Genomic DNA, 14,097 nt, shown 5'->3' with positions numbered 1-14,097 from the left:
GTTTAGTTACTGTTTATTTTATTATGCATATAATATTAATAATTGGTTATATATAAAAACCGCATATTATTTTTTAAAAGATACTCTTATTCCTTCTATTCTTTTATATAAATAATTCTAACAAATTAATCTTTTCTCCAAATATAAATCATTCATGTTTTCCAAGAAATTTTAAATATTCCAAAACTTATTCATCAACCATAACATGAGAGATAATTTCCTTTTAGTTAACCAATGTAAATTAATTAATTGGATTTCTTAATTTATGTAAAATACTCTAGAATGACTTATATAAAAAAAGAGAGTATTTAATATTTATAAATATACCTTTATATTTTTAATATTTACATTTTTCCCCACATTTCAGCTTCTTATGTTTTTTAGAAATTACATTTTCAGGTGTACGTTCCCATATATTATAGATCCTAACAAAATATGAAATCATTAACCATCGATTTTTAGGAGTCCATTAACCTAAATTTCAAAATAAATAAAAAAAAACATCTCCTAATCGGTTTCGATAAGCAACCCGGATTGAGGTTCAGATAAGCAACCCGGATTGAGGTGTCAGCAAAACAAATCCCCATCTTATGAAATATTTATACTAATAATAGGACAAGCCTCATACATAACAACCCATATCCATACGTTTCTCCCCAGGAGGATTAAATATGCCACTGCCAAATTGTGCAGCAGCAAGAGTAAATCTAAGCCCAGAAATATCCTATGGGTTCCTATTTCTTTTTTCAATTGTTCGGTTTCTAGAAATTATAATAATGCCCTAAGCCTCTATGTGCTATGCACAGAAATAACAAAAAAACACTCATTCCTCAAATGGTTATTAACTCGGCTTAAACTGCCATTACCATTATACAAGAGAGCAGTTTTCAGATAAACGCTGCTCGTCCGCCCCTTCGACTATGCCTGTCATAGGCAGTGTTGAATTTATCAACTAGCTCATTCATGGTGCTGGAGAGAAAAAAGAAAATGAGGTCAGAGTTACTGATATCATGGAGGATCACACACAATGATGATGTTAGAAGTAACGATTAATTATACAGTGTCTCATGGAGCATGAGTCAGATAATGTTATATGAGAATTAAGGGCAGTAAAGGGAATAAAAGGGACATGTGGCTATCCTATCTAGGTTGGCTCATTTCCGAGATGCGTAAACAATAACACAACCGAGAGGCATGGTTTACTTTTTACCAGAAAAGATCTTCCATGGTTTACAGAGTTTCTATCAAATTAGAGACCCTATACTCATTTCTGGTTTACTCATTTTCAATAAGTTTACGCCTTCCCTTTTCCTTTAATCAACAAGTTTACATATAGCAAAAGAGAAAGAGAGAGAAAGAATCAAATGCTACACAGTATGCCAAGAAACCATACCTCGAGCAGTTCGTAAACATGGCCAGGTAAGTGATTAATAAGGTGTCATTGTATTCCTGTCAAAAAGAATTATATATATCATATCATTCATGTGATAGTAACTCATAATAAAAACAGCTGTATAATATCAAAAGCAGAAATTTTAAGATCATTGTCCTCTAGACAACCAGTATAATTGTCAGTCTTCATTTTTGTTTTGTAATGTGGACAAATCAATTAGTTATCAACAGCATATAAGAGAAACTGAAACTAATTTGATGCCAGAACATAGACAGCATTGGTTCATAACTCATCTTTCCACCATCAAACATTGCCAGTCAGCCAGAACTGATTACCGGTCCTACATATTACATGTCACTGACACTGACACCTGTTGCTATTGCCTTCTAATTTTAATTCAACAGATCCAATTGTTGTAGTAGGTTTAACCATTGAGTTGCAGATTGAGGAATTAAGTTTCGGTATGGCTGTCGACATATCATAGCTTTACGCATCCAATTCCTATATATCAGCTCTCAAACTTCCCCTCATCATCTAAAGTAATCTACAGGCCAAGTTCTCATTTCCTTCTATCTCCATGGACTACTATTCTGTTGTATGGAAACTTTAATTTTGAAGAGTTTCCACGTTTCAGAAATGGAAACTCTCAGAAACTTGTATGTAACATTTTAGATCAGGCTTTTGTAATTTAAGAAAATCGGAAACTTGTTTTCTAAAATATAATGCGTTTCCAAAAGCATTACCGCCAAAAAATTTCTAGATCGTGTTCTTTGAGCCCTCAAAATGTATATATATATATATATCTTCTATTTTCTTCTCATATAACTTGCGTGAAATTAGAGGGTGAGCCTTGGCGCAACGGTAAACATTGTTGTCGTGTGACTGAGAGGTCACGGGTTCGAGTCTTAGGAGCGGCCTCTTGCCAAAATATTGGCAGGGGAAGGCTTGCCCCCAGTATACCCTTGTGGTGGGACCCCTCCCCGGACCCTCGCTTAAGCGGGGACACGTAATGCACCGGGCCGCCCTTTATAACTTGCATGAAATTCTTTTATTGTGTATATATAAAAACTACAAATTCATCCTTATAAGTTTAAAATTTATGAACATTCACCAATATTTTTATTATTTACACATTCAGCCCCACATTTCTGTTTCAATATTTGTTTCTGTTACGATGCAATATAGACATGATATTTTAAATGTCTACTTTGGAAAGGAATACATATGCAACTAAGCAATTCAGTATTTGGTTATACACAATCACATCGACACAAGCAGCAATAAATCTGTTAAAACTCACCATCAGGAAATCATCTTGGAATTTTTCAGATTCAATAGCTGGCAGTCTTCTCAAAAGGCTGGATACTTGTCTTAATAGTGAGTTCTCACAAGGGATTTCGCCTGCATTATTAAATGTAACACATGCAATTATTATCAATTCTAAAACTAGCACCTCCAACCTTTCAAAGTGAACATATTAGTTCACAACAATGGCCCTTTTTCTTCAAATCATTATCACCCTTGAGTCTGTATGCTAGTCATTTTTCCAGGCTAAAATCCATGATACTCCTTTATTATGATTCATGAGCCTATGCCAGAGGCGATTAGCAGCTGATAGTCCATCAGTCAAGTGGATTAGCAGATATATTTTCATCAAGAGCGTGTATAGCAGTGAGGATTTAAAGATAAATGCCTCAATATATAAGGTATATGCCTCCGTATTTTAAGCAGTATTATTTTGACTTTGGGACTCATTGCCCAGTAAATATCCTTGTACTCCTTTAACAAAGGAGGACTGTAAGTTTTAGGATATCTTCCACTTAAAGATCAGTACAGAAATATTATATTGCAGCTTTTCATATCAATTAAATTCAGAGATTTTTTTTCCACAGAAACTCTTAACATTGTGTAGATTGAATCACTATCCATCAAAAAGAAATACACATACCTTTCTGCATTGCAACAAGGTAGTGATGAAGCACCCTAATTCTGCTATTCAACATCTTGATGGCGCTATGTATGCCAGTAAGGTGAGCAGCCACTGCAGACAAAAACCAAGCTAAATTAACCAAATAAATCGAAGTGATGTTTATTCAATAAAAACATAGAGAAGAGAAGCTAACATTGAGTTGCTGCAGAGCCTCCATCAGATGGTTTAAGATGAGCAACATGATCAACTGAGATTCGCTCAGCTTCCACTGTCTTTAGACCCAAAAAGACAATGGTCAACAAATGTAACTTGCCAAAGAATATATAACAGGGTAAATAAGAATCGAGATATACAACCTCAATTGTGTAACTGGAGCGAACAAATATAAGTTGTGGAATGCCATCTATCACATGCAGCTCTGGTTACCAAAAAAAAAAAAAAAGGAAATAACAGCAGAATTCACAAATAGATCATAAGAACAAAAAACAGAATTTTTTGGGCAATAGATGGAATAACCTTGCTGAATCAGTATTTATAGTAAACATAAAAATTATAATATGATCATGTATGCACATATATTGTATATTACCACATAATAATATTATGTACCACAGGATACCACCCTACAGGCCCCACTTCAGGATAATGAAGCCTATTGCTTCAAAATGCCTAAGTTTCTGCATAAGGAATTCCAAAGTATATGTCTGCTCATACGAGCTAATTCTTAAAATATGTGCATATGCTACCTTCCGAAGCATTGATAAAAGTGACTCTTCAACCCTGACATTCAAAAAGTTCAAGATTGCTTTCTTCCTATGGTATTGGACTCTCATTCACCTAGTCACCTTTGTTGTGAAAGGCAACAGAGGCACAAGCCCAGGTGAGGCGAGGCGAGGCATAGCGCCTCTCAACAACACCCTGGGCAGGGAGCTAGGCAAGAGAAGGTACACCTTGGGCTTACTCTACCATTCTTAAATTTTTTTAATGCTATTTCTCAAAGGAAACATCAATACTTAACCGGTTTTAAAAACAGAAGATTCAATTCAAAGTAACAACATGATAAATAATACCTTGTAAGCTTCGAAGCTGCCCCTTGTGTCAGAGAGAGAATAGAAAACACAAGGGGGAAAAACAGCTTTAGTAAGAAAAAGGATTAAAATTGGAAAAAGATTAATTGGAGAATACGAATTCAACTTGATAACCATAATTTATATGATTCTAAGTTCATCATATCGCCCCCACCTAACCACTTGACCTTTTAATTCTTCAAATAAATAAAAGATCAATGGCACTAGGGACACTGAAAGAATAATATTTTGAGGTACTGCAAGAGGCAATTTGTCAAAGCACATGGATTTGTTGAATAAAACCTTATATTTAGCTAAGGACAACAAGTCTTCATGGATTTGCAATGCCAGAAACTATTTTATATCATCAACTCATTTAATAAATCCCCACAGGAAAGTTCATATGATTATTATGTGGGTGGCCAACTAAAAGCATTGACATTGCCAAACATCATATGAAGGAAGAAAAACAAGTACAAGTCACATACCACTTTCATATATTGTCACAGGCAGATCCTTCTGTGCAGGATTGATTGAAGGATTGAGTAGAACATAAACAGGACTCTCATTAATATCCATCAACTGTTACAGAAAAATCAGTGTTACTACCCATTGACAAACAAAATCAAATTTTTCAAAACATAAGAAACAACAAACACAAACATCAAGACTCCGACACCAGAAAGTAGAGAATGAAGACTTATACAACATGAAAAGAAAAACACATGCATATGTGGATATAGAATTGCAACAAGAAAGACAAGCCTACTGTAAGGCAGTCAAGATTAGGTAACTCATCACCAGCTACCTTATTAAATTTAAGGGAGGAATAAATTTCAGGAAAGGGTCGGGCAAAAGAAAAGATGCATATGCAATTATTATTAAAAAGATGCTACTGAACAAAGCAGCAGTTCCAAAGTATATATCATGAACGCAAAAGTTATTAGGTCCTTGATGAAAAATAGATATTAATCAAATAATGCAAAAGCATTATGATTCGCAAAGGTGCTTTGAGATAAACCCATGGATTAGCAGGAATGTTAATTGCAGCATCTAAGCACATGCTTAAAAAATTTGTTGTACTATTCTCTTTACCAATGCAGTGGCTTATATGCAAAATTGCTGATTTCAGTAAGTGTCAAGATTGTAAACCAAAAAAAAAGTAAGTGTCAAGATTTCTTTTTAATGTCTCTTCTCTATATTCAGCCTCTTTTTCCTCAAAGGAGAATTCATATTTCATGTAAATTCATGTATTATTACTTTTAACTATTCGAAATATTGCAAAATCAATCAACATGAATACAAATAAAAGAAAAAAGAAAAGTGGGAGAGAGAAATGTACAGGCCAAGGAAGGCACATGCTGTTCATTGAGCTACTTGATAAATAGAAATCTATACTAGATCAAGTACAGAGACTTCCATTAGTTTAAATCCAAATTAAAATCAACTGCTCCTAATCCAGATGGAAATGCATTCTAAACCAACATACGAAGAATAGGGGCAACAAGGAGAACTACTGCACTATTACTTTGAATTGCCTCTGGCAATATCTGGATGTAGCAATGTTATTTTATTTTTCATTTTTGCTGCATTATACTCTGTAAATACCTAAACTAACCATTTATACAAAAAAAAAAAAAGTTGTTCGTTTTCGGAAAAGTCTAAAATTTAAATTACAAGCTTAAAACTGAGAAGCATGGAAAGAAATCTAGAGGAAGAACAGCAGAAACATACAGCCTTGTGGATAAGCATATCGGATTCCTCAGCATCACTCCCAGTTGAATACCATCCCAGAATGTAAAAGTTGGGGAAAACCTTCTTATCTGCAATTCAAAAACAATTTTTAAATCATACGAATAGAACCCTACAAACTCCCAAAACCCAAATTGAAAAATAGATGACTCAATAAAAAAAGAAAGAGGAATCTTACAGAGCTCTTGCTTCTTCTCAAGGAAGGGGCGGTCGAGAGAATTGGTCATGGGATCATAGAGAAGTTCGAAACTGTTAAAGATCTCGACGGTGCGCCCTCTCTGAACTCCTATGACACAACCGTACACTCTGGGCGGCGGTGCTGAAGCAGTGGACAAAGCAGATGCCCCGGCATCTCCGGCGGTGTGGCTGTTGTTAGTGTTGTTGGGGGAGATTGGAGGATTCAACTGAGACTTGACACGAGTGTAATGATCGGAGATGTTAACTATAACTAAGGGGTGTAGCTTGAACGTTAGTCCACTGCTAGAAGAAGACGCCATTGTGGTTTTCACTGGAGTTGTCTCTACCCTCTCTTAAATTCCCCCAATCCAATCGTATATATCGATCGGACTCGCCGTCGGTGAAAGAACCTAAGAAATTAAACGGTCAAGTGATTTCTCAATCTTCAGTGCCCTTTATACTTTGTCAATATACTTGACCCTTTTGTCATTTTCCCCGGATTTGGCTTCGTGGATTGGGCTCGTTTAAGTTTTGAAAAATTATTAGCTTTTTCTGTCAAAGGCTTTTTATTTTATTTTCTATTTTGTTATTTTTTTCGTAATTTATTATCGTTTTATTTTCTTTTAACTTAATAAGAGCATCCCTAATACTCAGTAGTGTTCACATGGACATCCTGATGACCACGGTAAATTTGATCATTCACCATTAGATCCAGATTGATTAAAATCTTAAGATGGAGATTGAAAGCATCCTAAGGCTTAGATTTAATCAGTCTAGATCTAACGGTGAATGGCCAAATTCACGTGGTCATCAGGGTCCATGTGAATACCTGTACCCTAATACTTAACAATTGATTGTTACTTTCCTACTTGGAGTTACAACTCAACATTAGGTGAGTTGTTATTTTTTTTATAGTTAGTTACCAAATAAAGTTACAACCTTTATCTTTCACCATATAAAACTAAAAAACCAACCATAAAAGAGAGTGTCATTCACGGAGACGTCAGATGCACTGCATCTGGCGCGTGTCAGACACGCGTCAAATGTGGCGCATCAGGCGCCTCCTATAGTAGCAATATTACTTTTTAGACTTTTATTGTTTGAGTCCTTATTTTTTTTAATTAAACTACTTTTTATACACCATAAAATATCAAAGTAATAACCTATTCTAATACTATGTTACTTTTAGTTTTTTACTTTTCCTACATGTCCCTAGAAAAATTACAAGGTTTGTGACTTGGGACTAAGGGGACTAGAGATGCTCTAATATCAGAAGAAAAAGTTGATAAAAAAGTTGCATAAATGTCAGAAAATTGTTGAATATATCATAAAGAACGATCAAATGTTACTAGTACATAAATAGATGAGAAAAAACCAATGAATAAATTTATTGTCTCTTGATATTTTGACGATTATATAGTTCACTACAGTTAGCATGTTTACTATAGTAAATATATCTTTTTGCAATAGGATGACTTAAAAAAATGAGATAAATAATTATCAAATGATTGTAAAATAATATCTTATGTACTATAAAAAAAATTAATACATACTATTTACCATATAAAAAAATATTATTACAAGAAGATTCCTATGAAGAAAGAAGAAAAATGAAGCACATAATTGGAGAAAAAGATATGTGGGAATGGAGAAAAAGATGAAGGTATAGCATCCCTAATGGTTGCTCACTCCAACCATTGTCACGTCATCATTTTACACTATTATAAAACATCCTCTATATAAAAACACTTTTTTTAAAAATCCCCTCTAATGGTTGGATATTATCATTTTATTTTAATGGACCCACATGTCATAATATTTTATTTTCTTTACTTTAATTTAATTTAATTTTTTCGACGGGGGTGCTAGGGGTGCGTCGGTGCCGTTGGGGGCTTCTAGGGATGCGGCGGCCGATCGGGGGCTGGAAGGTGTTGGTGCCGCGGCCGCGGCCCTGGACTCGTTTTTCGCGGAGGGACGCGCGCATGATTCCGGAGTTAGAGGGACGCTTCCGGTGCTTGGGCCACAGGGAGTACCGGCCGTCTCTCCCCAGCAGGATGAGCATGCCGTGCGACTTTCGTTGGCCGCGCAAGCCGCACAGGCCGCGCAAGCCGCTCAAGCGGGAGTTTCCGTGGATTTGGGAGGCCCCTCCTGGAGGGATAAGTTGCTAGGGGTGTAAGAGGAGGATCCCATGATGGAGGTGGATGCTTTTGAGAATGATTCCGGGGATTTTCTCTCTGATTCCGATTCTGAGGATGGAGAGCCTGATAACCCGCTGTGTCCTAGGATCCGGCTGTCCTCAGATGACAAGCGGGTCATGAGATCGAAGTGGAAATTGGCGTTAATCGTCACTGTGTTGGGGAAAATGATCAGTTTCAATTATTTTGCCCAGAGGATCCAGGCTCAATGGGCAAAGAAAGGAAAGGTTACTATCACAGACCTTGAAAATGACTATTATGTCATTAAATTCACAAGGGCTGAGGATTTCAATGCTGTTGTGAATGGTGGTCCGTATATTATCTCCAATCATGTGTTGGCTCTGAGACCTTGGGTCCCAAATTTTGATCCCCATGATTACTCTGTTAACAGGATCCTTACTTGGGTTAGGTTCCCGGGCCTACCTCTTGAATACTACAGTGATAGGTTCCTGAACAAGATAGGTAGCCTTGTTGGGAAAGTCCACCATGTTGATAAGACTACCATTGGGGCAGTGAGAGGCAAGTTTGCCAGAGTCTGTATCGATATTGATCTCGCTAAGCCTCTTCTTTCTCAGTTCTGTACTCAAAACAAGGTCTATCATATTGAATATGAAGGTATACACAACATCTGCTATGAATGTGGTATGTTTGGCCATACCCTTGAGGGTTGTCCTAAGAGGAGGAAGGACGTGGAGGAGTTGGTGCAACCTATCATAGGCGAAGCTGAGAAGAGTCAAGGGGAAGTAAGGAGCTTTGGCCCATGGATGCTTGCCAAGAGGCCAGTGAGAAGGAAGCCACGGGCTAATGTTAATGCTAATCATTCACCAGATATTAGTACGAAGATGACTACTCTCCAGATTGCTCCTGAGATCAAGGTCAGACCCCCGGATATTAAGAAGGGGATTGAGACTGGAGTGGACTCAGCTTCGGGTTCCGGGTCAAGGTTCGGTGTTTTGTCTATGGAGGAAGATCAGGACTCGGATCCTTCTGATAAGCAGATTGATTTAAGCATGTCTGGTCTGGAGTCGGTAGAGCATGCCTCTGGTCTGGGTAATTCTATTAATCCTCTCTTTGTCTCTAATGCTTCTGCTAAAGGCAAAGAGATTCCCCAGTCTATCCTGTCAGCTGGGAAGGGTTTGAGTAGGGAGGCGAGTACTCTACATCCTCCTGTTGATGCTCCTATTGGTAAGACTATAGGAGTGAGTAAGTTAAACATGAAGAATCCCAAAGGGAAACCTAAAAAGAACCTTCATGGTTTGAATTCTTTGGATAAAAGGGGTCCTTCTGGGACCGCCTCTAGGCTCTCCGGAGCCCCGAACAAATACCTGATCTAGGGTTTGGGCTGCGTCTGTAGTCTCCCCCTCTGATGGACTTCTTCGTTTGGAATGTTAGAGGTGCGGCGAGCAAGGCTACCCGCATTCATGTCAATGATCTCATTAAACAGTTTAACCCTTCCTGCTTTGTCCTTCTTGAGACCAAGGTTAGTGGAGCCAAAGCAGATGAGGTGGTTAGAAAGTTTAAGAATTGGAATTGCGTCAGGTCGGAGGCTACTGGCCGGGCAGGGGGGATTTGGCTCTTTTGGAAGCCAGGTCAAGTCAATATTGATATTGTTACTATGGACAGTCAATTCATCCATTGTAAGGTGTGTTACCCGGGTAATAAACCCTTCTTTATTACCTTCGTCTATGCTGATCCTGTTTCGACTAACCGAAGAAGGTTGTGGGAGATCCTTCATTCTTTTAGCTCTAACATGGTGGAGGCGTGGTTGGTTGCCGGGGATTTTAATGACATTTCCCTCTTGAGTGATCAGAGAGGAGGGGGTAATCATTATGTGAACCGGTGTCTTAATCATAAGCAAAGTATGGATATGTGCGGGCTTTCGGACCTGGGTGCTGCTGGCCACAAATTTACCTGGAAAAGGAATAGTGTGTTTGTTAGGTTGGATAAGGTGTACGCTAATGTTGCAGCGATTTATAGGTTTCCTGAGGTCAAGGTACTTAATCTCCCTTTCCGTCACTCAGACCATTGCCCTATCCTCATTAATTTGGTCAAAGGAAATCGGCTGAAAGGTAATAGACCTTTTAGGTATCTGGTGGCTTGGGAGTCTCACCCCGAGTTTAAGGATTTCGTTAAAAGCAATTGGCATCCCCACTCTGATGTTCTCCTCGCTACTGAGGAATTCAGGAGGAATGTGGCTGTTTGGAATAAAAATACTTTTGGTCATATTATCAGGAGGAAGAACAAACTCTTGAGGAGAATGGAAGGTGTTCAGCGTTGCTTGGAGGTTCGTTTTGATCATAGCCTGAATGGTCACCTAAGAGCTCTTCAGAACGAGTTGGAAGCTGTGCTTAGACAGGAAGAGCTTCTGTGGTTCCAGAAATCTAGGAAGGCTTGGATTCAAGACGGGGACCGGAATACCAGGTTTTTCCACCTCTCAACGATCATTAGAAGACAGCGAAATAGGATCGAGGCTATTAAAGACGCCAGTGGTGAGTGGATTTTTGAGGAGGAGGACATTCGGCGCCTTGCCCTTGATTTCTACAAGGACCTGTTCAGAGAGGAAGCTGTGGACCTAGAGAGTGCCCACTCTGGCATTTCCTTTCCTCGTTTGGGGGAGGATGCTATTAATAATGCTTTCCATCCCATTGAGCTTAAAGAGATTGATCTGGCCTTCTCCAGCATCGGTTCCACTAAGGCTCCTGGTATTGATGGTGTCCCCGCTAGTTTCTATCATAAACACTGGGACACGGTTAAAGAGGGTATATATAGGGATGCAACTGGGGCGGGGAATACCCGTACCCGTCGGGGCCCCGACGGGGCGGGGATTCCCCGCCCCGTTTCTTAGCAGGGACGGGGACGGGGACCAATATGGTCCCCGTAGGCGGGTACGGGGCGGGGCCGGGAAATGGTATCCCCGCCCCGCGGGGATCCCCATACCCGTCCCCGTAAATCCCCGACGGGGAATCCCCGTTTAATCCCCGTTTATAAATAAAATGCTAAAACATTTACTTAAAATGTAAGTATGGAGAATCGAACTATAACCCATTAAAATCAACTCATTCTATTTATTGTTAATCTTTCACTAAGTAAGTAACAAATATTAAATTTTTTAAATATTAGAATTTCTAAACAAATATCTTTAGCAGCTCTTTACCCTTCTCTGCTTCCTTTTCTAAGGTTTTATCTCCACCCTTCTCTGTAACTTTTATATATTTGTAATGATTTAATGTTTTCTATAAACATTTAATGGTTTAGTGTTTATTAATTATTTTATGTCTTTTAGTTAATTTTTTTTATAATTGATAATTTTGTACGAAATGGGTAAACGGGGATTCTCCGTACCCGCGGGGATTCCCGTGGGGCGGGGACGGGGACAGTTTTTGTCCCCATTTAGTTGACGGGGACGGGGACGGGGAATCCCCGTTTAGGCAGGGACGGGGATGGGAAACCGAATCCCCGCCCCGCCCCGCCCCGTTTACATCCCTAGGTATATACAACTTTGTGTTAGGTGTCTTTGGTGGTTCGAACGATATCACTTTGGTTAATAAAACCCTCCTTGTCTTGATTCCTAAGGTTGCCAAGCCTTCTTCCTTTCTCCAGATGAGACCCATCAGTCTTTGTAATGTCTTGTATAAAGCTATTACTAAGATTGTGGCTAATAGAATCCGGAAGATCCTTCCGGATATTATCAGCCAAAATCAATGGAGCTTTGTTCCTGGAAGACAATTGATGGATAACGTTGTTATTGCCCAGGAGGTTGTCCATTCTATGAAGATTAAGAAAGGCAAGAAAGGGATCGTGGCTCTCAAGCTGGATCTGGAGAAAGCCTATGATAGGTTGAACTGGAGCTTTCTTCTGGATAGTTTAGCCAAAGCTGGTATCCCGGAGAACTGGAGGAATTTGATTGGAAAGTGTATCTCCTCTCCTGTTTTCCAGGTTATGATCAATGGGGATATGTCGGATGAGTTCTCTCCATCCAGGGGTATTCGTCAAGGGGATCCTATGAGCCCCTTCCTTTTTGTTATTGCCATGGAAAGATTGTCTCACCTGATCCAAGAGGCGGTGAGCAAAGGGACTCTCCACCATGTTTCCATCAACAGACATTGCCCCCCTGTTACCCATTTACTCTTTGCTGATAATGTCATGCTTTTTATGGAGGGTAATGAGGAAAAAATTAAGGCTGTGATGCATATCCTCGACTGCTTTTGTGAGGCTTATGGCCAGAAGATTAACATCCATAAATCCCGTATGCTTTGTTCCAAGAATATGGATAATAGCTTGTGTAGAAAACTGAGTGAGATGTCTGGCATTCCCCTGACTCAATCGTTTGGGAAATACCTTGGGGTCCCTCTTCATAGTGATAGGGTGTCCAAAGCCTCTTTTAAAGACATTTTGGACAAATCTAACGGTTTGTGTGCTAGCTGGAAAGCTAATTCTCTTTCCCTTACAGGTCGCCTTACTTTAATCCAGTCTATCAACTGTGCTGCTCCAAATCACATCATGCAAGCTTGTAAGCTCCCTGAGCCGGTCCTCAACGACCTTGATAAAATTAATCGGCGTTTTCTGTGGGGAGAGTCTAGGGATGGGAGGAAGATTCACCTGGTCCCTTGGAAGGAAGCCTGCCATCCTAAGAGCAGGGGGGGTCTTGGTATAAGGCAAGCTAAGGACAATAATAAAGTCCTGTTAATGAAGCTTCTTTGGAGAATGTGGCAATCCCCCTCCTCCCTTTGGGTTCGTCTTCTGTGCGGAAAGTATAGGAAAGATAGAATCTTTGGTGGCCCGAATGAGAGGGTTGTCAGCTGTTCCTTCCTCTGGAAAGGGTTTAGTGCTATTTTTGCTGAGTTCTGTACGGGGATTGGCTTGGAGGTGGGTAATGGGAGATCCATTAGTTTCTGGTATGACACCTGGATTGGTGACAAACCGTTGATTGAGGTGTGCATCGCCCCTCCGCCGAATGATCTCCTCTCCTGGAGAATTGCTGATGTGGTGGACTCGGAGGGAGACTGGATCTGGTCTAAGTTCGACTCCTTTCTTAGCCTGGAGACCCTCCTTAATATTAGAGGTGTGAAGATTAGTAATCAGGAGGAGGATAAGGACAGACACTGCTGGGCCTTGACTAATAATGGTTCTTATTCTTGCAAATCGGCCTATGAAGCTTTTACCCCTAATAGGGCTGATCCTCCCTTGGAAATTTGGAAGTCCATTTGGGCCCTCAAAGTCCTCTACCGCATTAGGAGTTTCCTATGGCTGGGAGTCAAAGACAGTCTCCTCACGAATGCAGATAGACACAGAAGGCACTTGGCTGTATCTGGTGCCTGTAGCAGATGCAGCGGCCATGTGGAAACCTTGTGCCATGCTTTGAGGGATTGCCCGAATAGTAGAAAGGTTTGGAAAGGGGTCCTTCCTCACCACATCCTTCCTTCCTTTATGGGGTTCTCTGATATTGACTGGTTCTCTGAAGGCGTTAATGGGAATTTGTTGGCCAGTATGGAGCACGGGGCTATTCTCTTCGCTATTATTTGTCACCAAATGTGGAAATGGAGGAATGAAGAGTTATTTGCTGAGAAGACTGTCTTTATTCCC

The 14,097-nt window shown here is 39.6% G+C and overlaps 1 protein-coding gene across 1 annotated transcript; it reads right to left on the bottom strand.

The window, feature by feature from the left end:
- Window positions 1-586: 586 nt before the first annotated feature.
- On the bottom strand, window positions 587-6,768 carry LOC136219539 (COP9 signalosome complex subunit 6a-like). The gene is made up of 9 exons (XM_066006974.1): window positions 6,321-6,768; window positions 6,125-6,213; window positions 4,879-4,972; window positions 3,680-3,741; window positions 3,517-3,595; window positions 3,342-3,434; window positions 2,694-2,794; window positions 1,394-1,449; window positions 587-969 (listed from the first exon to the last, which is right to left on the bottom strand). Exons 1-9 carry the CDS (start codon window positions 6,637-6,639, stop codon window positions 888-890), a joined length of 975 nt encoding a protein of 324 aa, XP_065863046.1. The 5' UTR covers window positions 6,640-6,768; the 3' UTR covers window positions 587-887.
- Window positions 6,769-14,097: the final 7,329 nt, after the last annotated feature.

Source organism: Euphorbia lathyris, chromosome 2, assembly GCF_963576675.1.
Source record: "Euphorbia lathyris chromosome 2, ddEupLath1.1, whole genome shotgun sequence".
In the NCBI taxonomy this organism is placed as follows: domain Eukaryota; kingdom Viridiplantae; phylum Streptophyta; class Magnoliopsida; order Malpighiales; family Euphorbiaceae; genus Euphorbia; species Euphorbia lathyris.
The sequence above is the reverse complement of the archived record's forward strand: the minus strand, read 5'-3'. Positions and strand labels throughout refer to the sequence as shown.